At 63.3% G+C, this 25,323-nt stretch overlaps 1 protein-coding gene across 2 annotated transcripts; it reads right to left on the reverse strand.

The window, feature by feature from the left end:
* Positions 1–953: 953 nt before the first annotated feature.
* On the reverse strand, positions 954–18,120 carry MYLK2 (myosin light chain kinase 2). Of its 2 annotated transcripts, XM_075900860.1 has the most exons (13): positions 18,103–18,120; positions 17,073–17,159; positions 15,576–15,918; positions 14,503–15,101; positions 13,602–13,707; positions 11,264–11,357; positions 11,050–11,159; positions 10,004–10,145; positions 8,931–9,001; positions 8,439–8,567; positions 7,735–7,887; positions 7,094–7,226; positions 954–2,958 (listed from the first exon to the last, which is right to left on the reverse strand). In XM_075900860.1, the coding sequence occupies exons 2-13, from the start codon at positions 17,122–17,124 to the stop codon at positions 2,878–2,880; spliced, it is 2,013 nt and encodes a 670-aa protein (XP_075756975.1). In that variant the 5' UTR covers positions 17,125–17,159; positions 18,103–18,120; the 3' UTR covers positions 954–2,877. The 2 variants fall into 2 exon arrangements, with proteins under 2 accessions (XP_075756975.1, XP_075756974.1); XM_075900859.1 differs by lacking the exon at positions 18,103–18,120 and having other exon boundaries at positions 17,073–17,462.
* Between the last annotated feature and the right edge of the window lie 7,203 nt (positions 18,121–25,323).

The following is a 25,323-nucleotide window of genomic DNA, read 5'->3' on the forward strand; positions in this document are numbered from 1 at the left end:
GGGCGGGCGGCGCTCCAAGCCCAGCAGGGTGACGGCAGGGGAGAGGCCTCGCCTCACTGAGGAAGAGAGATGGGGGTGGGGTGCGATGGAAGAGCTTAGAGCCGCTCGGGGCAGGGAAGGAGCCCAGGGCGAGCCCCACTGCTTGGTCACGGAGCCCAGCGCTCACGGGAGACAGCTCATCTCTGCTGCTGGAGGGCGCAGGGTAGCTTTCAGCAGGGAAACTGAGGCACGGTGGCCGTGCTCCCTCCCCCACAGCACTAACACGCCCAGGGCATGGGGGCAAGCTCTGGTCAGACAGCAGCCAACATCGCCCCATTGGTACAGGCCCCGGCTCCAGGCCTTGCTGGAGAGGGAGAGCCTCCGGGGCTGCTGTGACCTGCCTGAGTCTGCCCCAGGCCCCTCCCCATTGCTACCTGAGCGGAGACCCGCTAAGCTCACTGGACCCCAGCCCTCGCCCCCCAGGCGGCTGCAGCCCCCCACGCTGGTCCTCCCAGCCCCTCTGCTCAGTGCCCACGGGGCCCCCCTCAGTACCCCTGCCCCCCGAGGGCCCGCCTCTGCCAGCACCAAGCTTGCCCCGGCTGGAGGAGAACGGAGGAGCCAGACCAGAGCCAGCACCATGTCCCAAGCCGGGCGGGGGGACGGAAGGGGACACGCAGCAAGGGGAGGGGCGGTCGTGCTCGAAGGACGAGGCCCCAGGAAAAGACTCAGGAGTTGGTTCGACCCTGGTGCCAGGGCCCCAGAGCGTACAGCGCGGCCTCTGCAGGGAGCCGGAGGCCCAGGCTGGAAGCAGGGGAAGGGGTCAGAGCCCCCAAGGGAGACTGAAGCGGCCCCAGCGCCGTTGGCTCGGTTCCCAGGGGCCAGCAGAAACAGGGATTTAGCCCCTGGCTCCACCGAGGCCGGCCCCGGCGCGAGCCGCCCTCCCACCTCGTCCGACACAAGCCAGGGCACGGGCGCTGCCTCGGACCTGTACATTTATTTACACGAAGCTGAGCGCGCCGGCAGCTCTCCGGAGAACGGCCGTCTGCCTGCCTGGGGACGGGCACCACCCCAGGGCCTGGGGTCCCACAGCCCGGCCCAGGCAGCACCGAGAGCCGTGGCAGGGGGTTCATCCAGACCAGGGCCAGCAGGCTGCCGCACACAGGGGCTTAGGCCCAAGAAACCCCAGGCCGAGGGCGCTCGCCCTCCCGCCCCCCGCGGGGAGTCCCTGGGCACCGCCCGCACCTGGGGCAGCAGGGAGCGGTTCCGTGTGCAGCCCTTCCCGCGCACGGGGCCAGCTGGTCTGCATTAGGCTGCGCCCTCGCCTTGTGTGCTGGGGGACGTGGGCAGGGAAGGTTGGACTCTCCCCCCGCCCGCAGCCCCGCAGGGCAGGGAGGTTAGGGACGAGCACAAAGCCTCCTTCTCTCTTCCCTGGCCTCCAGCTGGGGAATGCGCCTGGAATCCGTGCGCGGCCCTTCCTCCTTTCCTGTGCCTGGAGCCCTGCCGGCTCCAGCAGGAACTGAGCCCTGCCGGCTTCCAGCGTCCCCAAGCGGGGGGAGGACGGGGAGGGGAGGGGGCCTGCGCCAGCAGCAGCCTCGCGGGCTGGGCGAGCCGGGAGCAGCGCAAGTGGCCGGCGGTAGCCGTGGCTGCAGGCTGGGGCTCGCGTACAAAGCCGGACCCTGGTGTCACCCTCCCGCCTGCCGGGCGCGATGCACTGGCCCCCCGCGAGGCACGGAGGCGCGGCTGGGAGCCAGCCGGCTTTTCGGGCCCACGGCCGAGACTCCCGCGCCAAGCGCCAGGTCGGGCTGTGCCAGGCGGCAGGACCCTAGCCCTCCGTTACGGGAGCATAAAGCCAGACAGCAGCGCCTGGATCTCATAGCAGCCCTGCAAGCCTGAGTGCGGGGCTCCTGCGCCCCTCGGCCGAGCGCACCACGCCTGGTTCTCAGGGAGCACGGGGGAAGGGTAACGCAGTCCCACAGAACAGCCCTGGCAGCGCTCGGCCAGCTGCTCCGCCAGGCCCAGCACGGGTGCGGCCCGCGAGCAGCCGGGCGCAGGGAACCGCGCCGCCGAGTCGAAGGGGCTGCAGGCTCGGGGTGGCAGTGGGGCTCCGGGCCCTTCCAGCAGCAGCCGCCGCCCCCACCGCACCCCGCCCCTGCCCGGTGTGCGCAGTTGCAGCCCCTCATGGCAGCGATGGAGCCAGGCCCGTCCCACACAGTAACAATCCAGCGCCCGCCGCGGAGCCCTGCAGCCTTGGTTGGGAGCGGGGTCCCAGGGGGCTCAGCCGGACAGTCTGGGGCAGGGGGCCGAGAGCTGCACACGGGGCCAGCTCCAGCGGGGTCCCAGGGGGCTCAGCCGGACAGTCTGGGGCAGGGGGCCGAGTGCTGCACACGGGGCCAGCTCCAGCCCAGTTCTCTCCAGCGGGATCCAAGGTAGATGCCCCAGCAGGACCAGAGCAGGACTCCAGGGTGGGGGAGCCAACAGAAGCCCCCCACCGGCGGCTTTGCAGCAGCGAGAAGGAGCCTCCTGCAGGCCCGAGCAGAGTCCTCCCGCAGCAGTTCAGGGTCCAGAAGAGCCCGGCCCCTAGCGCAGTAAGAGCAAGGCAGCGCGGCACAGGGGTTAGAGCAGGGATCTCACAGCAGGGCGAGGCGCTAGGTCAGGACTCAGCAGGCTGGGATCCAGTGGTCACCTCACTGCAGCAGGAGCAGGAATTTCACAGCTGCACAGGACGGGGACGGCCCGGCCTTGCTCCGCCGACGCGCCTCGGATGGGGGAAGCGGGTCGAGCACGAACCTACCTCAGCCAGAGGCAGGGACGAGGCGCCAGTGCACAGCTCCGCTGGCGGGGGGGGGGGGGGTCGCCCTTCGGCCTCGGCTCCCCCGTGGCTCGACTCCCGCCCGGCCCTCAGACGCCCAGCGCGGTCAGGGAACCCGAGCTGCTGATCTTCTTGAAGCGGTTGGCAGCGCACACCCCAATGAAGTTTTTCTGTTGGGGAAACAAGACCATAAGAACGGCTGTACCGGGTCAGACCAAAGGTCCATCCAGCCCAGTAGCCTGTCTGCCGACAGTGGCCAGCACCAGGTGCCCCAGAAGGGATGGACCGAAGACAACGATCAAGCGATTTGTCTCCTGCCATCCCTCTCCAGCCTCTGACAAACAGAGGCCAAGGACACCATTTTATCCCCTGGCTAATAGCCTTTTATGGACCTAACCTCCATGAAATTATCTAGCTTCTCTTTAAACTCTGTTCTAGTCCTAGCCTTCACAGCCTCCTCTGGCAAGGAGTTCCACAGGTTGACTACACGCTGTGCGATGAAGAACTTTCTTTTATTAGTTTTAAACCTGCTCCCCATTAACTTCAGTTGGGGTACGTCTAAACTACATGGCTCCATCGACGGAGCCATGTATATTTGTTCGGCAAAGGGAAATGAAGCCACAATTTAAATAATCGCGGCTTCATTTAAATTTAAATGGCTGCCGCGCTGAGCCGATGAACAGCTAATCAGCTGTTTGTGGGCTCAGCGCGCTAGTCTGGACGCTCCCCTGCCGACATGAAAGCCCTTTATCGACCTCCGCGGTAAACCTCATCCTACGAGGCATAGCGGGGAGGTCGATAAAGGGCTTTCATGTCGGCAGGGGAGCGTCCAGACTAGCGCACTGAGCCGACAAACAGCTGATCAGCTGTTCGTCAGCTCAGCGCGGCAGCCATTTAAATTTAAATGAAGCCGCGATTATTTAAATCGCGGCTTCATTTGCCTTTGCCGATCAGCCTAATCTACATGGCTCCATCGATGGAGCCATGTAGTTTAGACGTACCCTTGGTGTCCTCTAGTTCTTATCCCCAAGAAGGGAGGGGTTCCCCGTTGTAAGGCTGGAAAGGCTCTGAGGATGGCACAAGGAGCTTAAATTGCAGCAAGGGAGGCTTAGGTTGGACATTAGGAAAAACATCCCGCCTGTCCGCGTGGTGAAACACTGGAGTAAGTTGCCCGGGGAGGTTGTGGAACCTCCATCCCTGGAGGTATTGAAGAGCAGGTTGGACAGACGCCGGGCAGGGATGGGCTAGACCAGTGGGTCCCAGTCTTTTTGATCCTGGGGACCAGTAAACCCATTCACAAGCTCTTGGAGGACCAGTAACATTTATTTGCATATGTGATGTAGTGGGGGGCTGGCTGCTCTGTAACCCGGGGGCCCCCTGTGCTGGGCTGAGATTCCCATTGACTCACCCACATGGGTATTAGCCCAGACACCTAGGCCCAGCCTGAGCAGATAACAAGACACTTCCCAGGGAGAGACTAAGGGAGGGAGGCGGAGACGAACCCCAGGTTTCGGGGGAAGGGTCAGTTGCTGGCTGGGAACCATGAAGGAAACAGCCAAAGCTGAGGGTCTGGGGGGGCAAGGGACCCCCTAACCCAAGGGGGCTGAGGCACCCTGGCCCTGACTCCTGTACCCACCTCACATCTGTGCTGGGCTGTACCCTGGAGATGCAATAACCCCCCTGTTCTACTGGCTGGCAGAGTCTGTTCTTGGTGCTACGGGGGTGCAGGATCAGGGGAACCGCAACGCGCCGTCACAGCATATTTGCATATTCATGAAACAAATGATGAATATGCAAATCAATTGGGTCACTGGCCCTACCTGGCTGGTGGGTTGTTCCGCCCCAATCCCGGCCACTTTATCGGCCGGCAGCGGCTCCCCTGGCTGTGTCCAGCGCCCGGCAGTCTGCAGCGGTGTGCGCGGTGCCCGGCCTCCCTGGGTCCTAGTGCCCGCCGGATCCAGCCCCGCTGCCCGGGAGCATGCCTGGCAGAGATGCCGCAGCGGGCTCTCCCCCAAGAGGGCTGCACTGCCGCACGCGGTAGTACGGGGCGCTGCTACCATCACACACATTAATAGGCTTGTGCGCGATGTTTGTTCTAAGGACCGGCACTGGGCCGCGGAGCTCACGTTGGGAAAGGCTGGTCTAGACGGTGCTTGGCCCTGCCGGGGGGGCACAGGGCTGGACGTGAGGCCTCACGGGGGCCCTCCCGGTCCTAGTGTCTGAGACTCCTGGCTGAGGAGCTCACAGGCTCCCCAGTCCCTCTCCCCCAGCACGGGACCCTGCAGCCCCTGGGGCGTGGCAGACGGCAGTGGGCCTCCAAGCCAGGGATCCTGGGGATCCACCAGAGCCCCTGTGTTCTGCACCTTCCTGGTGGGGGGCGGGGGGGCTCTTCCCACTGCTGTTCCTCCCCACCCTGCCCCCAGGCTGGGGCTGCAGGCCTGGAAGCACTGGGGAAAGCTCCGCTCCCATGCTGCCCTCACCTGGAGGCTCCGCCCCTGCAGCTCCCACTGGCCACGATTCCCAGCCAATGGGAGACGGGGGGCAGTGCCTGCAGGGAAGCGCGGGGCTGTGCAGAGCCACTGATCCCCATCAAACCAGAGCTGCCCCAGGTAAGCCCGCCCCAACCCCAGCCCCCTCCCCCCCAAACTCCTTCCTAGACCCCACATCCCAGCTCTGAGCCCCTCTTGCACCCTGACTCCTGCCAGACCTTGTACCCCCACCTGCACCCCAGCCTCCTGCCCTGAGCCTACCCCCCTTAGCCCCATCCAGGGGCCCCCCTCCTGCACACTTCACCATCCCCATGCCAGAGCCTGTACCTCGTGTCAGAAAACTCACCCCTCCTGCTGCGCTTTCCCTACACTGGACCTCAGTTTTGGCTGCACCCTGGAGCACGGGGGAGCCCCAGAGCGTGACGTAGTGGGGGTGCTGTGGTGCGAGTGTGTGTGTGGTTGTACCTCAGTCTCCCTCCCCTCCTTTGCAGCTCTCTCTGCATGAGGGGGGAGAGGCCAGGCAGGACTCACTGGGGAAGTATGTCAGTCGCACCTCCTGGGGACCAGGTGACAAAAGATTCACCTTGGGTCTGGGAGCAGGACAGTGGAGGAGGCGGAGCTTCCTGGGGGGTGGGGGCGGGGGCGACTCTCCTTTAGCCTGGGTGGAGGGATGCATGAAGGAAGCAGACTAAGTCCAGACAGGGGGTTCAGGGCTAAGGCTCTGCCCTGGCTCCAGTGGCATCAAGCCTGCGCTGGATCCCTGAGAAGCAAATAACCTTCTATTCTACAGCCGGCCGAGAGCCACGTCTGGCTGCGGACGCGGGTGCGGGGTTGGGGCTCCCCGATGTGTCGTCCCAGCCCCGGGGCCCCAGAACAGACAGTCCGGCCCTGGGCCCGGCTGGCTCCTGGCTGAGCGGTGCTGGGAAGCCAGACGGCCTGGCGAGGGGTCAACGGGGGCTCCTGGCCGTGAAGCCCAGCCCCCCCGAGAGGAAACCAGGCAGCACAGATCCAGGCTGGGGGCATGGGGAGCGCCCTGCCCCCACTGCAGTCGCGCTGCCCTGACATCGGTCCCCCCATGGCCCAGCCCTGAAGCAGGAAGGGGCAGAGGAGCCGTGGGGGGCGCACGCGGAGGCGACGGCGGGGGAGGGGACGAGGGAAGAGCCACAGGAGACGTTAAGGACGTTTCGGGGAAATGCCCCGTGCGTAGCCCTTAGCCCCGCAGGGGTCCTCTCTCCAGGGAGCACTGGGGCGGGCCACGGGGACGCCACGCACTCACCGCTCGCTCAGAACAGTCCCATCATCATTCAGAGTCAGGGCGGCCGGGGGGGGGGGTGCCCTGAGATCCATGGAATTGTAGGGGGGAGGTCACCCTCTCGGGGGGGGGGGAGGAGAAATCAAAGCAGCAGCTCCCCCCTGCCGTGCGCTCTCCCTCCTCATGGCCCCACGCTGGCGCCCGACACGGAGCGGAGAAGCAGCCCTGCCCCATCCTCTGCCAGGACTGCTGCACCACGGCTCTGAGTGCTCCCAGGCCCTCCCGGGAACTGGCACTCATCAGTCCTTCCCCGCTGTGGGCCAGCCACCTCACCGCGCCCCCCACCCCCACCTCCGGCCCAGAGAGCCGCCAGCCCCCGCTCCGAGGGCCGCCAGCCCCCCCTCTGAGGTCCGCCAGCCCCGTTGCCATGCCCCCCCTGAGGGCCGCCAGCCCCCCCTCGAGAGCCGCCAGCCCCGTCACCGTGCCCCCCCCCCCGAGGACCGCCAGCCCCCCCCCCCGAGAGCCGCCAGCCCCATCGCCGCGCCCCGAGAGCCGCCAACGTACCTTCCAGCGCCGCCGCATGACGTACTTCCGGAGCAGGACTTGGGACTTCAGGCGCCGGTTGCAGCGCTTGGCCTTCTCCGCCAGGCCGTTCAACCAGGGGTGCTGGAGGCACCTGGCCGCGCTCATGCGGGCACTGCAGGGGGAGAGGAGAGCAGGTCAACCCTGTCCTGTCGCTCCTGCTTTCCACTCCGGCCCAGCCCCGGGGGGCTGCCCCCCGCCCTTGGGGACTGGGCCCGGAACAAGGTGCATTCGGAACGCTGCTGCTGGCCCGGAGGCCGCTGCTGGCCCCCTTTGGCTGGGCCTTGCGGGAGCAGCACTTGGGCTCCTCTGACTCGCCCGGCCCCTGCCTCCAGGGGGCGCCACCAGGGCCCGCTCTCCCCTCCCCCCCGCCGTGGAAAGGACCCAGGCCCTGGGGTGCCCGGACCCTGCCACTCCGGCGGGGCGCAGCCAGAGCAAGGGACAGTCGGACTGTCCTTGGCCAGGCGCATCCCCGAGTCCAGCCAGGGCACCAGGAGCGCCGGGGGAAGGGCCAGGCGCAGGGGCGCTTGCTGGCCATGGGGGGGCCTGGCTGCGGGGGGGGGGGCCTCGGCCCTGGGCGCACGGAACCGGCCAGACCTCCCGGCTCCACCCCCGGCTCCAACCTCTTCTGCTTGATGATGAGATTCGAGACGAAGTCCTTGGCTTCGTCCGAGATGCCCTCGAAGGCTTCCTCGTCGAAGTACCAGCCGGCCGCCAGGACGTTGTTCAGGGTTTCGGCATCGTTGTCCCCCAGGAACGGGGAGAGGCCGCTTAGCCTGGGGGGAGGGGGCAGTTACGGGTCTCCGGCCACGCCTCAGGAGGGGACAGTGGCAGCCCCACGTCCCCCGCAGGCTCCCAGTTCCTCCTGCACAAGCCTCGCTCCCTCCCTCTGCCCGGGCAAAGGCAGCGAGGCCAGCGGCCAGCGCTTAGCATGGGACCCGTGTGTGCTCCCAGCGGGCACCTTGCGGTGTTCCCCGGGGAGAGGGGAGCCCGGCCCGACCCTCGCAGATGTACCAGCCCCCCAGCTCCGAGCAGCCGCCGGATGGTTCCCCACTCCCTTCGGTGTCAACTGGCAGGGTCAGCCCGCCTACAGAGGCTTGGGGGGGCAGGCCCTGCCTCCTTTTACAGATGGAGAAACTGAGGCACGGAGGGTCAGAGACTGGCCTGAGGTCACTTCCCAACTCGGGAGCAGGGCTGGGAATGGAACCAGGAATTCTCTTGCCAGCCCTGGGCTCTAACAGCCTCCTACTCCTCTCCCTGCCAGCCCAGCCACCCTCTCGAGAAAACCCGCCCCCTGCCCCTCCCCCCCGACGGCGCCCCCACTCACAGCATGTACGTGATCACGCCCAGGCTCCACATGTCCGTCGAGTAGGAGACCTGATCGTAGTTCACCACCTCCGGGGACAGGAACTCCGGGGTCCCAAAGTTGACTTTCAGCTTCTCCCGTGGGTTGTACCTGTGGGCGGGACAGGCGGGGACAGGGACAGCTCCTGGCGCTGGGCCCAGGGACAGCCCCATCCACACTCGGCACCCGGCCCGGCGCTGCTCCAAGCCAGAACCCAGCCAGTGATGAGAAAGGCCCCAACCCGCTGCCCCCCGCCAGGTACAGCTGACTCGACAGCGCGGCTGCCAAGCCCCGATGGCAGATTCTGCCCCCCACAGGGATTCCTTCCTGTCCTCCCCAGGCCTACGTCACCGGGGCAGGCGTAAAGCCAGCACAGCTGGCCCGAGTGCGGCCTTTGCCCGGCCCCCAGGGCCGTGGGAAGGGAGGCGAGCCGGGGGAGGGAAGGAGCGAGCCGGCCCGGCCGTGGGGAATTACCTGCGCGCCAGCCCGAAGTCGATGATCTTCACCATGTGCCCCGTGGAGGCCACGCACAGGATGTTCTCGGGCTGCAGGGATGAAGTTCCTGGGGGTCAGAAGCCAGCTCCTGGCTACGCGCCTGCCCGCCTCCGGCCTGGCAGCGGTTCCTGGCCCCCCGCAGAGGACAACCCGCCCGGAAGGGCCTGCAGGAGGGCGGGACGGTTTCTCTGTCCCCGAGCCGCGCCAGGGACGGAGCAGCTGCTGGATTCGCGGCCGGGCACTTCAGTGCCAGGGGCAGGGCAGCACGGTGCTGCCACCCAGCGTCGCCAGGCTCTGGATGCACCACCAGGGACGTGGATTGTGGTTTGTAGGCACTGAGAGAGACCCACACTGCCCGTGGTTCCCTCCCTAATGCTGCTGTGCACACCCCAGGCCTGCCAGCGATCTGCCTCCCCGGCGTTCCTCATGCCCCCCAGAACCAATGTTCCCAATCATTTTTCCCATCCATGTGCAGAATAAATTTTGTTCTGTGCACTGTGTGCGCGGATGTGCACCACCAAAAGAAACACGGGCTGCTGGCTCTGGGCACTCTGCTAATCAGCTGGGTGGCACCTGATTCTCTCCTGGGTGGCCGCCCAAGTGCACAGCTTACAGGGGACCCTGCCCAGAACCCTGCTCCTGGCCCATATGCCGAGATCGACCCTTTGAACAGCAGAAGACCCGGCCCGGCCCCCCAAGGTTCTACCCCCATAAAACCCCCAGTAACCTGGCCCAGGCCGCTGTGCCAAGCCAAGACACGAGTCCGCGTGACAAAGCCCCGAGCGATAGGACTGTGGGAAAAGGGGGGGGGGCAATGCTGCCCCCCTACCTAGCACAGGGACCCCTGGAACTCAGGAGGTGGAAATTCCTGCATCTGGAGGCCTTGTCTCCCCAGACACAACCGCTGCCGGGCTTGTCCCACGCCTGGACCCTGCGCCCCCCAGGGCTATTCGCACAGTCTCTCAGAGCAGCCCTTCAGCCCCACAGCCGGTTCCCCCTCCAGCCCCACAGCCTGGGGGCCGTAGCCCCTCCCGTCTTCCCTCCCACAGCACCTTGAGGTCCAAGTGCAGGACGCGCATCTGGTGCATGAAGGTGATGCCGTCGCAGATCTGCCGCACGAAGACCATGCAGTCCACTTCCGTCAGGTGGTAATCCTCGTCGATGATGCGCTCGAAGAGCTCCCCGCCCTCCACGCTGCACACGGACACGCCGCAACCTCAGTGGACGGTGCCGAGCGGGGACCCCGCCACCGGGGCCAGGCAAGTGACGCCCGGCCCCTCCGCCCCGCGGCCACGGACGCGCCCCTCGCGGGCCAGGCAAGCGATGCCCCGCCCCTCCACCCCGCGACCACAGATGCGCCCCTCGCGGGCCAGGCAAGCGACGCCCCGCCCCTCTGCCCCGCGACCACGGACGCGCCCCTCGCGGGCCAGGCAAGCGACGCCCGGCCCCTCCACTCCATGTGCAGGGACGCTCCCCTGTGCCTCCCCAGGGGCACCATTCACAGTGCCTCCCCCCGGCCAGGGCACAGGCAGCCCAGGTGCTGGTTCCAGAGCACGCCCCCTTTCAGAGGCAGGGGGGTAGGGGGTGGGTAACCGAGCAGGGCCCTGGCCGAGGTCGTGCGGCAGAGGGATGGGAGGGGACGGGACGGGACGGGACAGGCAGCTGCTCGTGCTGGATCCAGGGCACCGAGAGGAGGGGATTTCCAGACAGGGAGGTGCCGGAGGGAAGCTGGAGGCTGTGCCAGCCAGCGCCCCCATCCTGGCCCCGGGCAGGCTGGCGGAGAGGCTGCGCTAGCCGAGATCCAGGATAGCAGGGAGGTTAGCGAGAATGCTCCGATTCCAGGGCGCAGATTGTCCCTTCCAGACAGACCCTCGCTACCTGGGTCGGGACGCCCCTCGCCGGGGCGCAGGGGAAGAGGGAGGAGACGCCCTTGTGGGGACCGAGTGCCGCATGGCAACGCGTCTCCAAGTGGTTCCCCGAGCAAGCGCGCTCAGGAAGGCGGCTTCCCCACCGGAGCGACCGAGCGGGGCCCGTCCGTCAGGATGCTCCCGGGCCACCCCCCAGCCCCACGGCGGCCCCGCCCACGGGCCCCACTCACAACTCCATGAAGAGGACGATTTCCCGCGGCGTCTCGATGGCTTCGTAGAGCTGGATCAGGTTCTGGTGGTTCAGCTGGTTCATCACCTCGATTTCAAGCAAGGCCATCTCCTGCCAGGGACGCGCCGCGTGAGCCAGGGCTGGGGGCAGCTCTCCCAGCCCCCGGGGCCACCCTCCCGGCCAGGCGAGCGCCCAGCTCCGTGGCACACACCCACCTTGTCCTTCGGGTTCTGCTTCTTAATGATTTTGGCGGCAAGCTTGAGCCCCGTCCCCCTCTCGGTGCACGTGCGAACTTCGCCAAACTTCCCCCTAGGGCGAAGAAAAGCCGATGGGAGAAGCTGCGATTCCTTCCCTCCCCGACAGAGGCAGGGGCACAAGCCCAGAGACCGGCTGCCAAGGGGCCAAACTCAGCGGGGCTGGAAGTGGGTCCGAGGGGCGGGGGTTGGGTTTCAGTTCTTGGGAAACTGAGGCGTCACGGGCACCCACACTCAATCCAGGGGCCGCTGGAGTCTGGGAGTTTCAAGCACGGGGGGTGGGGGGCAGGGGGCGCTAAAGCACCTCCCACCGCCCAGCCGAAAGCCCCGTTTTAGCCCCGCTCCTTGGGCCAGGAGGGCACCGATGACAGAGCAGCAGCACTTCCGTCCCGGGGTGGGGGGGGGGCTCTGCAGCCCACCCGCCCTGGCCAAGGCGGGGCAGGGCCCTAGGCAGCAGGCCAGTGAGCTGGGTCTCTGGTGGGCAGGAAAGGGGCGTACGGGTCCTGGCAGCACACAGCAGGTGCTAGCAGGGCTGAGTCCTCCGCTGACACCCGGCCTCTGCCAAGCGGGGGGCCTGCTCGCTGGGGGTGCAGCTGAACCCCTGCCCCGTCACTGCGGCAAGTCTCCCCGCTGCACGGAGCCAGCAACGCCGCTGCCATCGGCGCAGGCCCATCCCCGCCCCGGGACGTGTGCCGCCCCGCTCTCCTGTGCCACTAGAGGGCACCAGCCACACAGCGCGCTCACGCCGGCGCTGGCTACGGAACGGTGTAGGGATCACATATTAATGTATTGAAAATGATTCCCCAAATGGAAGTGACCCCCCATAATTTGTTCCCCACAACTTAAAGTGTTTAGATTTATTATTAATTCTTATTATTATTAGTTAAAAATGTTAAATGTTTAGATTTATGATTATTATTGCCCCTTTAGAATATAATGTATTAGGTCATGTAACTTAGAACTGTTAAGAATATAATCCTATGTAACCAGAAACAGCCCCCCCCTCTGTGCCCCAGGGCATGCTCCAGCTTGTGCAAGGGGCTGCTTGAAATTGACATTGCAGAGATACATTGTAACAATGCATTGTCAAGCCACTAACTCTGCTCTGGGAGCCAAGCCCTGTAATTGACCAAGGGCATTGTTACTTAATTGACGCCTGTTCTCTTTAAAACATTGTAACTTTACTCAGCACTCGGAGAATGTTTTAAGCAAAACCACCCAGAAACTTTCGTAACTACAACTTTTATTATTATACAAAATACTGTACGAATGTAGGAGAGAGTGCTTGGACGATGAGTGAATGGTTCTGAGAGGTGCCAGCCTGAGAATACAGCAACAAAGGGCTGAAGAAGGCGTCAGGTGCCAGTGCAACCAAAAGGTGTCAAGTGGAGAAAACCAAGTACTGGAGGTCCACCCCATGAGATCACTGACGAGCACCTGGCAGCCACCCTGGAGACATCAGCATGACGCAGCAATTCCCATAGACTGGCATAGGAAGAAATCCCTATAAGAACTGGACTAAAAAACTATGGAGTCAGAGTCCAAGGTTCTGCTGCCAGCCCACCAGGAGCTTCAGATGCGCATCTGATCAGGACTTCGCTCCCCACTCCCATCACTTGTGTACAGAATACCTGGCCAGTGTTCTGGCACAAGCAACTTCCAGGCTGGGAACTATACACAGAACTTGAATGAATGGTTGTGTGTGTGTGTGTGTGTGTGTGTGTAAAAGTGTATAAGGGTTAAGTAGTGTTAGGAATAAGTAGTTAAACAACGTTGTTTGCTTCTATCTTTTCTTTATTTTTTTATTATTATCTTTACAATAAATGTGGCTTTTTGCCTTGTCCCCCTCATAAGATCCTGCTTGCTTTTATTTGCTACAACAACTGCCCTGACGCTATCACCCCGGTGTGGCCCAGACCGTCCCCCTGCGCCCAGGCAGGGGCTGCAGGGGCAGAACCGGTTCCCTGAAACTGTCGCCCCCAGGCAGAGCTGGTTAGAGGCAGGAAGAGGAAATGCTGCGACTGCGTCGACCCGCCCCCCCCCGGGCGACAACCCCAGGCCAGACCACTTGGGCTTGGGTTCCAATGAGGAACGAGCCCCCCTCCCCGGATTGTTTCAGGGGCTATTTTTAAGGCTCCAGAGAACGGAAGTTGGTCCGGGGCGAGTTTGGGGGATTTCGTTTTGCCGGAAATTTCCACATTTGGGGGTTTCCCCTCCCCGTTACTAAACGGGACAGACGCTTCCAAACTCCCGGCGCTTCCCAGAGACCCCGGCGGCGCCCGCGGCGGCTTGCACTTACCCCCCCAGCATCTCCTTGGTGTTGATGCTGAACATGCTGTTCACGGTCCCGGATTTGAGGGCGACGATGCGATGGGTGAAGGGAGCGGGCGGCGGAGGGACATCGTCTGCGGAGACAAGGCACTTGGGAGCACTCGGCCATGCGCCAACGCGCCCCAGCCTAGAGGCCCAGGAGAGCCCCAGGAAGCTGCCCCCCCTCGCTCCCGGCTGGTGGAACGAGAGCTTCTCCAGCGCACGGGCAGAGGCCGGCACCTAGTGGCAAAGAGCCGGTACCGCCTGCAGCCAGCGCTCCACAGCCTCCCAGGCCTGTCCCTTCGCTGCGCCCCTGCTGTATAAATAGCCACGAGTGCCACCCCCCCCGCAAGGCGCTCGACAATAAGTCACGAGGGAACCAAGCCCAGCAACAGCTCCGATGGCGTTCAGAACCCTGCCAGACCCCGCTGGAGCCCGCCGGGTCCTCTCAGCCCCCCCAGTTCCTCTCTGGCTGCCAACCCCTCCGTAAGCCACAGCTCCCCCTGGCCCTGCTCTGCCCTCCCGGGCCGACAGCTCCTGGCCCTGAGCGCCCCCGTCCAACCCGGCAACCCCACTGCGCCCAGCCCGGGCCCAGCCCCTTGCCACCGGCACTGCCAGCCAGCGCCACGCTGCCCTAGCCAACGCAGGGGGGCCAAGCTCGGAGCAACACGTCCCAGGGAGCTCTTGGGGCTCCTGCCCTGCTCCGAGCCCCCCAGAGAGGCTCTCGCTCAGCTCGAGCGCGCACAGCAGCGGAGACACGCCAGGCGCCAGGCTTCCATCATGGCCGCAGGATCCCGGCGCGGGGACAGGGCAGCCCCGCGGAAAGGGAACCAGAAGCCGGAGCACCGTTGGTGGGCAGACTGGGGACCCCGGCACCCCGGCTGCCTTACCCAGGATCTGGAAAGGGTCCTCTTTCCCGAAGTCTGGCGTGAGGTAGGGGCTGGGCGGCGGCTCCATTTCCTCGTCCGGCAGAGGCGGCTGGTGCCCGGCCGTTCCGGGGCTGGCCGAGGCGGGATGCGGCTGCTCCGTGGAGCTGGGTTCCGCAGGGATCTCATCTGAAGCGGGCTGGGGTAAGGGGCCCAAGCTGGGGGGCTCGGCGAGCGTCACGTCCCCAGTGCTGCTAGCTGGGCAGGGCTCCCCGCTTGCGGGGGTTTCCTCTAGACGGCTCTGGTCTCCGGGGGCATCGGAAGCCGGGCCAGGCACCTCGGCTAGGCTGGGCTCTGCCGGCAACGCACTGGCTTCTTCGGCGGGAGTCGCTGGGCCCTGCGGGCTCTTCTCCGCGCCTGCTGCTGGGGCCTCCTCTGCCGCCGTGGCCTCCTCAGTGGCTGGGGCCGCCTCAGCTGCCGTGGCCTCCTCTGCCGTTGTGGCCTCCTCAGTGGCTGGGGCCGCCTCAGCTGCCGTGGCCTCCTCAGTGGCTGGGGCCGCCTCAGCTGCCGTGGCCTCCTCAGCTAGCGGGGCCTCCTCAGCTACCCACAGCTGCTCCTCGGGCCTGAGCGGGAGAGGTAGGGTGAGCCTGGTACGCCCGACTCACCCCGCCTCGAACCCCTCTTACGAGGGACCCAGCTGCCTGCCCAGGTCCTCACGCCACAGGTAGGGGAGGCCAAGCAGGTGAGCAGAAGGGGATCCCTTCCCAGAGGCGGGGTCCCTCGGGGTAGCTCCGCCCCCAGGAGCTGCAGGGCGGAGCCCCAGGGAAGCATGTCCCCAAGAGGCTGGGCTCTCGGAAAAGCTCCCGGGGCGGAAGCACAGGCTGCCCCTCCCGCGAGGGGACCCGTCTCCGCACCCCCAGCCAAGGGGCCTCTGGCCTGGCGCCTGCAGACCCTGCGACCCAGGCACTTGGAGGCCCGGGGTGCAGAGCACGGTGGAAGATCTAAGGGGACCCCGGCATCAGGCGCTAAGCCAGAGGCTCCCCGATCTACAGGGCCAGCCCCCCAAGCTGCCTGGGAGAGAGCTCCCCAGAGGTTACCTCTGGCTGCTGACGGGGCAGCTCAGGCTCCGCTGGGGTGCTGGGGGCTGAGGCTGGCGCTGGTGTTCCGGCCCCGCCGTGGCCGCTGCTTTCTCCTTGGCCTGTGGCCCCTTCTCTCCGGGCTCTGCCTCTTCTCCTTCACTGGCTGGGGGCTGCGAGGTTGCTGGGGCCGACGGGCCGGTGCCGCTCTCTGCTCCGCCGGGCGCCGCGCCCTCCTGCACGCTGGGGCCCGGCCCCGAACTCTGGCCCAGCAGCGCCCCCTCCGGAGGCACCGTGGCAGTGCCCGACGGCCCTGCGGTGCCCTCCAAACCCTGGGGCATCTCCGCGGGCTCTGGTGAGGCTTCTGCACAGGGAGAAAGACAGTAGCTCCCCGGCTCCAGCTGCCCCCCATGGGATCTGCCTCTGACCCCGGGGAGAGAGCCACCGGCCCAGATCCTGGCTCGCAGCTGCCCTCCGTGAGGAAGGCAGGTCCCACGGCTCAGAGCCCGTCCTCGAGAGACCGGCAGCCCGGGGGCTCCCTTCTCACTCCCCAGCTGCTGGCTCCCGGCCCCACAGGGACGGCCTGGTGCCTGGGGAGCCTGGCTTCTCCTGCAACAAGGGGTGGCTGGGCATCTGGTGGGGCCAGAGGGACGCCCTGTCACACACATGGGGCCGGGCCCTTGCCCTCGCTGGCGAGGCCTGGTTCAGAGCAGAGCCGTGCCCCCCACCCAGGCACCCGGACAAAAGAGTCTCCCACAAGCATCTACCATGGCGCAGAGCAACCCAGGCTGGCGAGGGGCTGCAGGTGCGGCTTTCACGTCAGCGGCCGCAGGATGGTCCCCACCAAGTCCGTCTCCCGGGTCAGGGCAGCGCTGCTCAGACGTGCGGGCTGGGCCACCGGAGCCACCGCAGCGCTGGGAGGGGCGGCGGGGGGAGCACACGGCCCACGGCCCCCTCCCTGCACACACCTTTGCCTTGCGGGCACGTCCCTCGAGCAGTGGCAGTGGGGAAATTGCGGCGTGCAAGAAAAGCAGCAGAATCTGGCAACCGTGTGGAACCCAAGCACCTCACAGGCCGGGCCCCGAGCCCCGCTGGGTGGCCTGCGGCTGGGGGCTGCCCTACAAAAAGCCGCCTGGAGCCCCGGGACCCCCCTGCTGCCACTGGGCTGAGCCTCCCCCGCACCTCTCGGAGCCCAGGGAATTCAGAGGGGCTCAAAGCCCCTGGCCCGGCTCACCAGCGCTAGTGCCCGTCACCGGGGGCTTTGCTCACAAGCCGCAGCCTGGCACGAGCGTGGGGTGCGCAGCCCAAGGCCCGGCCATGGGGCACAGCTGCCCTCCTGGCAGGGGCTGGGGAGGGGCCGGAGCAGGGCCGCTCCGGATGGCTAGCGGGGTGCCCGGCGCGCCCAGAAGGGCAGCAGACCCCCCCCCCCCCCCGCGGAGCTGCAGGGGGGCAGCAGCAGCACCTGTCGCGGCGGATCTGCCGCAGGGAAGGAGCCGGCCCGGCCCGCGGGTCGCTTACCTGGTGCCCCGCTCTGCAGCGGGCGCTCGGGGCTCCCTTCCGCCGCGTCCATGGGGAGCGCGAGTCCTAGCCCCGCCGCGCCATGCCCTAGAGGGGCGGGAATGGCACCTGCTAAGGAGCCCGCCAGGCTGGGAGCCGGGGGCGCGCGAGGCCTTTGCTGGGCAGCCCGGCCGGCCGCGGGGAGCAGGGCCCGAGACGCGGGGGCGCAGCGGGCCGGTTACCCGGGGTCCCCGTTGCAGCGGGCGGTCAGAGCTGGCGCGGCAGCCGCATCCGAGCTGTGCCAAGGCCGGGGCGAGCCGGCCCCTTCTATACTCAGCGGGCCGGAGCCGGATTAGCCCGGGAGAGCCGTATCCTTTACACCCGCCCGAGCGCGCTGCGCGTCGCCTTTCAGGCCACCTGTCGCTGCTGGAGCCGGTTCAAAGGACGCTCCATTCTGCGCGGGGCCGACGGGAATTCAAACAAACAGAGAACAGATGCCCCGGCCGCCCCCCTGGCGGGCTCCCCAGGCCCTCCCCAGCCAGGGACCCATCGTGGAGGGAGGGGAGCCGGCTCCGTGCCGACCCACCCCCGCGGTGCCCTGGGGAGACGCACGCACGAAGGGCGGGGGGGGGGGCTCAGGCTCCCCCCGTCCCCTCGCGGCACAACCGGCCAGGGAATTGGGACACCCAAGCGTCCAGCGCGGCCCAGGCTCTGGCCGGGACCGACCCACTGTCCGCTCGCAGCCCAGGGACCCCGGCCGCGACGGGACCCGCTCAGCCCCGGGCGAGAGGAACGTGGCGCAGCCCTCGGAGCTCGGCCTAGCCACGGAGCGGGGCTGCCCAGGACGGCTCGGGGAGCGCCACGGGACCGCCCCCAGCTAGCCTGGAGCGAAACCAGATTCATCGGGGAACCCACAACAGCCCCTGGCACCGCCCAGCGAGCCTGTAAACACGGGCCGAGCGACAGAGACTTCACCAGCCCGCTGGCTTTAGCACCGTAGCCCTGGGGGGAGGGGGGGACCCCCCCACTCATCGCCTCCGTGTTGTCCCACCTGAGCTTCACTCCAGCCAAGCCGCTGAGGCTGCCCCTCCCCGCCCCCACCTGGAGAGGACTCAGCTGTTCGGCCCCACCCCATGCTAAGTAGCGGCTGATGGGTGGGTGGAGCCGGACAACTCGCAGTTTGGTAGAGGCTCGTGTCCGGCAAGTGCAGGGCAAAGGGGCTGAGCCGTGCGGGATTGGTCCGCTCCCTAACAGGGTCACCAGCCAGTCGATCGGGATCTGCAGGTAGATCTTGGAGTCTGACGGGATCCTAACAGGCTTGGCCAAGAGGTTGCAAGCCCAGCACTTCAGCCCCCCCCTGCGCATCTCCTGCCCTCTGCCTTGGAGCTGCCCCCTCCCGAGTCTCTGCTTGCTGGGCAGGGTGCTGATGCCAAGATACCCCCCCCTCCCATCCTGTCTCCACAGAGCAGGGAGGGGGCACAGCAGGACGTGGGATGGAGGTTGCTGGCTGCTTTTGGGAGTGGGGCCGGGGGTGAGCCTGCCTTAGCCCCTCGGCACCCCCCACCCAGGAGCCACCTGAGGTAAGCAGGGCCCAGCTGGTACCCACATCGTGAACCCCCTCCTGTACCCCAAGCCCCTGCCCACCCCAAGCTCAGAGCCCCTCTTGTACTCCAAATCCCTTAATCCAAGACCAGAGCCTGCACCCCAGCCCTCTGGCCCAGCCTGGTGAAAGGGAGGGAGAGAGCAGGGGCGGGGCCTCAGAAGGGGCGGGGCCAGGGTATTTGGGTTTGAGGTAGATCTAAGCTTCTACTTAAATTCAAAAAGTGATCCTGTGCTTAGAGAGGTTGGAGACCCCTGCGCGAACACAAGGGGCGAGTAGAGGCCTTGACTTTTTACCGTCTGGTGTAAAGCAAGAAGAGCTTGGGGGAAGGGAGGCATGGCAGGCAGCGGGGGCTAGTGGCTATAGATCTGGATGGCAGGCAAGGAGCCCCAGCTTCGATCCGGGGCTCAGACCAACTCAGTGACACCTCAAGGAACGCAGGACGTGCCTCGGTTTCCCTCGCTGTGAAACGGAGCGGGTAGCGTTCCCTTACCTGCCCTGCAGGGGATGGATAGGTCCCACCGGAGTGCGGAGAGTCAATGGGAAGCTGCAGCAGTTGTGACGAAGCCGGTGGCTGCGGAGGGGTTGGCAGCAGGCTTGCGGGGTACCGCCGAAGGCAAGAGGCCACAATCCCCCAGGACAGAAGCTGGGGTGTTCCAGGCTTGTGGGGGTCCCTGTGGAATCTGGGCATCACAACTCGGGGATTACCTCCAGCTTCCCCAGCCACTGGCCTCTGCCTGCCACCCAGCCACACATCCTCCGACGGGCCCCTGCTGCTTGGTCCTCCGTGCTCGCCCTCCCTCCCCTCTGCTCCTAAGAGCACTGGAGACTCGACTGTGCTGCCCACTGCCTGCTTCTGTGCCCATCAGGCCCCTCCCCCAGCCAGCAGAAGGCAGCCACTGGGGGTGGCACATCCCAGTGGTGAGCAGGGCACCCCACAGAGGACAGGCAGCTGGGGAGTCCGTCAAAGCGGCAGCAGGTGGAGCCATCCCAGCTTCCCATACAGCCCCCCTTTAACACCTCTCTGCCCCCAACCTCCTTGCCAGAGTCAGCCCCCAGCATGCACCAGGCTAGATGGGAGAGCCAGAGCTGTCATGGGCCTGCTGCTAGACTGGAAGCGTCCAACCAGGATGGCGCCTTCCTCCCTTCAAGGGCAGCAAGCGCTCGGTCAGTGCTCCCCAAAGGCCTGGGCTGCGGGTAAACTTCACCGACCACCAGACAGGCCACAGACGTGGGAGTGTCGGGGTCTTAAGCCATGGCCTTCAGGGTCTGCGGTGGCCCCCCCACAGCCTTTTCTAGGGCTTTTTGCCGAGGAAGAGTTGCACATTACTGGATTTTTAAAGTGAGCAGCCAGATCATGGCAGGGGAGAGGGGAGAGGGGCTGCCTCAAATTCGGTACAAAGTGGGCCATGTGAGGTGTCAAACAGCAGCTTATGCCCTATTGATTCTGTGGATGCTACTCATGTCCATGTAGGGGTTTGTATGTGGAGGTATGAATCAGTGCTCTGTGCTGTGAACGTTGTCAGACAGCACTGGGCCTAGACTGCCTGTTAATTAGCACTGCTTCAGGGCCAATGGCTCTCAGAGGAGCCGATACACACCTGAGGGACACATCTGGGACCCTGCTCAGGGCTGCTGGCATGTGAAACAGACCGTTGTGTGACCAGCTCCAGCTTGGGAGACACCAGGAATGAACATAAAGTGTCATGAGGCCATCGCCATCTTGCTACTGATCCCAGATGCAGCCTTGCTAGGGACAGAGAGCCACGAAGGATTGCTGCCCCCATCCTGACACAGGATGGACACCAAGGACTCCTGAGATAGCAGAGATGTTGCAAACGGCTAAGCGCCTGCATCAGGAACTTGGTGATTGGTGCATGACATGCACCCTCCTTGACAGCCTCAACCCTTTTCTAAATAAACCTTTAGGCTGCGTCTACACTGGCATGATTTTGCACAAAAGCATCCGTGCCAGTGTGGACTCTCTTACGCAAGAAAGCTCCGATGGCCATTTTAGCGATCAGGCTTTCTTGTGCAAGAAATGAACATCGCCTGTCTACACTGGCCTCTTGCGCAAGAATACCCGCACAAGAGGGCTTATCCCTGAGCGGGAGCATCAGTATTTGTGCAAGAAGCCCTGATTTCGTACATTAGAACGTCAGTGTTCTTGTGCAAATACTCGTGGCCAGTGGAGACAGCTGGCAAGATTTTGCTAGTGTAGACACAGCCGTAGATTCAAAAGGGTTGGCTCAGCATGCTCTTGGGGGTAAGATCTAAAGTGTAAACTGACTGAGGATCAGTGGCTGGTTCTTTGGGACTGGGAGAACCTGTTCGGGGTAGGGGAGATAGATGAGTGGTTAGAACCCAGTGTGTTAGGCCCAGGGCTGCTTAGGGTACAAGAAGAGCTGGGGTATCTGAGGGGTTTTGCTCCTGAGGCTTCCTGCTGGCCGGATTGGCAGCTGGAGCGCTCGCTGCAACTGGTTCGTGACCATTTGGGAAAGGTCTCCAGTCGAGGGCTGTAAGCTGCCCTGGTTTTGAGCAGTTCACCCTGAGCAGATGCCCTGACCGCCTGTGGAGGAAGATGCTCCTTTGCAATCACCCCCTGATCCTGGCAGGCGGCTGACATTGCCAGCAGGGGCCAGGAACTAAGCCCAGCCCCTAGAGGCAGGGACCTGAGTGGGGGCTTAAGGCAAGGGCTGGCCTATGGGGCAGCTCAGTGGAAGGAGGAGGCAGGACACTGGGAGGAGGGGCACTTGGAGAACAAGCTTTCCGGCTACAGAACGGCTAGCCAAGGCCTTGGGGCCTAGGAGAGGAGGGACAGTTTGCAGCCAAACTAGGAGAGCTTCCCTCTGGGCCACGTTCTAGGCCACCCAGCCCAGATAAGCCCTTCATGGCTTCCACTGCCAGCAGCCAGGGCTGGCGTTTGATGCCAGGCTTCCTACTGCCTCATGTTCCCCAAGTGAACCAGCCAGGGCCCTGCAGCACAGCCTAAGAGAGGAACCCAACACAGCCAGGCCTGAGCTTTAACAAGGCAGCAGGGCTCCTGTTCTCATGCTGGGCGTTGTGTTATGCTTAAGAGATCTTGTGTGCTTTGTTTATAGGGGAAGGCAGTATGCCACATTGGAGAATACAGCAGTAGCATTTGCTTTTCAGTCTCTCTCACACTGACACCTGTGTCTACACTGGTGTGATCTTGTGCAAAATCAGCCACTCTTCCGCAAAAAACTTGCTGCGTATCTACACTGGCCGTGTGTTCTTGCACAAGTAACTGATATTCTAGTGTATGAAATCAGGGCTTCTTGCAGGAGAACTGACACTACCGCTCAGGAAGAAGCCTTCTTGCGCACGAGCTCTTCCAGAAGAGGCCAGTGTAGACAGGCAACATGAATTTCTTGTGCAAGAAAGCCCTATGGTTAAGATGGCACATCTTTTGCGCAAAAGAGCGTCTACACTGGCGTGGATGCTCTTGTGGAAGAGTTTTTGCGTGAACGCGCCAGTGTAGACGTAGCCACAGTGTCCCGCCAGGTGATATTATAGTTACCAGTCCAGAGTCCGGATCAAGCTACTGGCCAACCAGATCAATCACAGAGGGGGAGCTGGGCTTTGTCAGTCGCAATCCAATGTTCTCCTGAAGTTGGCAGCAAGATGAACCCAGAGTTCCACGGCAAAGCACCCTGCTTTTATAATCCTTTCCTGTATGGATTTTACTGTGCCAGTGCGTCCGGTGTTCTCTTGATGTTACCATTCCAAACATCTCCGAGAGAGTCATCCTTTTCTGGATTTAATCAGCTGTTTTCAGGAGTGCCCACTCTTCACCTTTAGAGCTGTCAATTCTGCCAGTCCCTGACCAAGGGTCCGCACTGGTGGGTTTTCTGATGCTGATGAGTGTGTTTTCACCTGGTTACCCCCTCCTTTCCTGGTCATCTGGCTCTGACATTGTATACCTCCGAAGGTCTGTGAGACTGTCCTAAGGTTTAGTAAGTAAGACGGGATTTTGGTATTGTCTGTTAATGAGATTAGAAATATTGAAGGCCCCAGGCCTTCAATGTGAGTTGTTTTGATTAAGGTTTAATTTACCATGCCTTTTACTTCTGCTTTTTTGCATTTCTCATTCACACATTCTCAAACAAAGTAATATATTCAACTGAAGGGCTTAATTGGTAAATTAGTTACCTGGGGAAGAAAGCCATCAGGTAAATGTCAAAGCATGCATCATCTATGGGGAGAGGAGGGGAATCAGTCTCAAAATTCAGGTCAGGATCCCAAAGGGAGCCACAACACCCTTTGAATGGGCTCACCAGGGTTTGGTCTACACTGGGAGTGTAGGTCAAACTTAGCCCCATTAGGTCAATTTTCTAAACCATGAGGCCACACCACGGAGCCTGCTCGGCCGCCTTTGAGGGGCATATCAGTAGATTCCAGGATGCCTGTTTTCCACAAGGAGTAATGCTAAATGCATCTTGCAGTCAGCTCTAGGCCAGTGCAGCTGCTGCACTGTGGCAGTCGATGTTTGTGGACTTTTGGCGGTGTCCGGCAGGACCCGACTGTGATCTCTCGGGCCAGGATTTTCAACTCTGCTGCTCCGCGTGCACAGGAAAAGACCTGGGAATATTTAATTTATTTCCTGTGTAGCCAGCGTGGCAAGCAGCACCCCTGCCTCTGAGTGCCCCGGCTCAGCTGAGCACCAGGGTGAAGCATGCGGAGGATCCTGGCCCTCAGTGCTGTATGGGGAGAGGCTAGGTTGCAGAACTAGAAACCAGCAGAAGAAATGCACAGGCACCCCCTCCAGCCATTGCAGACCCGCCTCCCTGCCTCACGGAGTTCCAGAGCCTCCTCGCCCGGGGCCCTAGAACGCAGGGGATGGAGCGGCCAGGGCAGCCTCAACCCCCAGGGTTGCTTCCCAGAGCAAATGGCTGACAACCTCCCACTTTCTTTTATGGCCTGTGTTGAAGGGGGTGCCCCACCGGTAAGCACACTTACTGCAGAGGCACCTACGTGCAGGACTATCAGTGCCTGGCCTTTCATAAAGCCGTTTGAGCCTCATTTGCAGTGCCTCTTGCTGTGCTCTCCTTAGTCGGTGTCTGGCTGCTCATAATTACTGGCTACATGCTGTGCCTCCACCTCCCCCCTCCCCACAGATTAGGAGCACACAACAGGTGGCCACAGCTATGGGAATGTTGCTTTTGCTAAGGTCTAACCTAGTCAGACTGAAACCTCTCCAACCCCCCCTCCCCCCAACACCAGTCTGTACCTGCTCAGGCTCTAGCAGAGATGCTCCTCACTGCACTCCAGTCTGCCTTCGAGCACCACTGGAGCAAGGGGTAGGTTGGGTCTCCAGGGCTTGTTATTGGCATTTCAACGCCTCCCATGTTAGTTTTGCAGTCTGGGAAGAAAGTTCCAGCTTGCTGCTCTTGAGAGACGGCTCTTTTCCAGCCTGGCCCTGTTGGTTCTTGGTGCAATCGATCCATCAGAGCCTGCAGCACCATCACGTACCCCCTTTTGCCGTGTCCCCTCCTTGGCAAGGTGGGCGGGAGCCATGATGAGGGATGTGGGTTCTGTCAGGGAACCTCAGCACAGCAAAGCCCTCCACTGTGTCTTGCACATTTCCCAGTCATGCCCCTCTGCAGCAGGAAGGTTGATGACCGTGGCTACTTGTATAACAGCAGCACGCACTGTATCGTTCTCTACACCAAATAGACGTCCAACCAAGCAGTAGCTACCTGGCGCTGTATGCTTCCACAGGGCTATGGCCACTCGCTTCTCACCTGTCAGCAGACCTCCTTCTGGTAGTTCTGCGCTTCAGGGCGGGGGAAGCAGTATTATACATGGGAAAGTTTTGCCGCTATTGCTGAGCCTTCTATAGTTGCATCACTATGTGTCTCTGCCAGCCTGTGTGTCTCAGCACCAGAGCTGGTGTTCCACTAGGTCCAGTGGAGCAAATGCCAGCAGCATTTGCCAGTTGCTCAGGTTCTTCCAATAAGAGTACGTTCATGGCCTCCTGAGATTTGTCCAGATATGCTCTGGGTACACTCCAGCTTAAGGCATGCTATGGTCAATACTTTGCTGAAGGGGCACCATGCTTACCCTGCTGCGGCATGGATAACCAGCAGGAAAAGGGCATGAAAAGACTTTGCAGTTTCTTTCAAGCAAGGTGGGGGAAGAGGGCTAGAGATGTCTGCATCCCATAATGCCCTCATGTACCCAGAACCACCTGCCACAGTTTTGGGCCCAGGGTGCACTAGGAGCATAACCCAGAATGCAAAGGGGGTGGTAGGAACTATGGGATAGCTATCCCCTGTGCAGCGGACAAAGTCGATGGTAGCCACCCTAGTGGTGGGGGGAGATGTGCAGAAACCTGCACCCTCAACTTCAAAATTGGGTGCTAAAAAGCGGACCATAATTATTGACACTGAGGTTGAACAGGCTGCTGCATTTGCCCTGCTTCGAGCAGGGGAGAAAAGCTGCAGCCTGCTTGGGCCACAGGGCAAGCAAGTCAGCCCTGCTCAGCTCAGAGTGCTGGGAGGGAAGGGAGCCAGTTTTGAGGTTGTTGGCACCAGGCTTGATGACTAAAAAGCCTTCCTCCATTAACTGAGGCTTACTGGGCTCAGCACAACCATTCCCTTCAAAGAGGGCCATGTGGGTGCTTGCAGGATCATGCCTCAAGACAGCCCA

The sequence above is a fragment of the Pelodiscus sinensis genome, chromosome 18, assembly GCF_049634645.1.
Source record: "Pelodiscus sinensis isolate JC-2024 chromosome 18, ASM4963464v1, whole genome shotgun sequence".
In the NCBI taxonomy this organism is placed as follows: domain Eukaryota; kingdom Metazoa; phylum Chordata; order Testudines; family Trionychidae; genus Pelodiscus; species Pelodiscus sinensis.

Excerpts from the sequence above, each read along its gene's own strand:
- MYLK2 (XM_075900860.1), bottom strand. The coding sequence starts at position 17,124 with ATGGACGCGGCGGAAGGGAGCCCCGAGCGCCCGCTGCAGAGCGGGGCA. Across the intron at positions 9,002-10,003 it reads TCCTGCACTTGGACCTCAAG|CCCGAGAACATCCTGTGCGT; the intron begins GTGCTGTGGGAG and ends TCATCCCTGCAG. Across the intron at positions 8,568-8,930 it reads GACTTCGGGCTGGCGCGCAG|GTACAACCCACGGGAGAAGC; the intron begins GTAATTCCCCAC and ends TCCCGCCCACAG.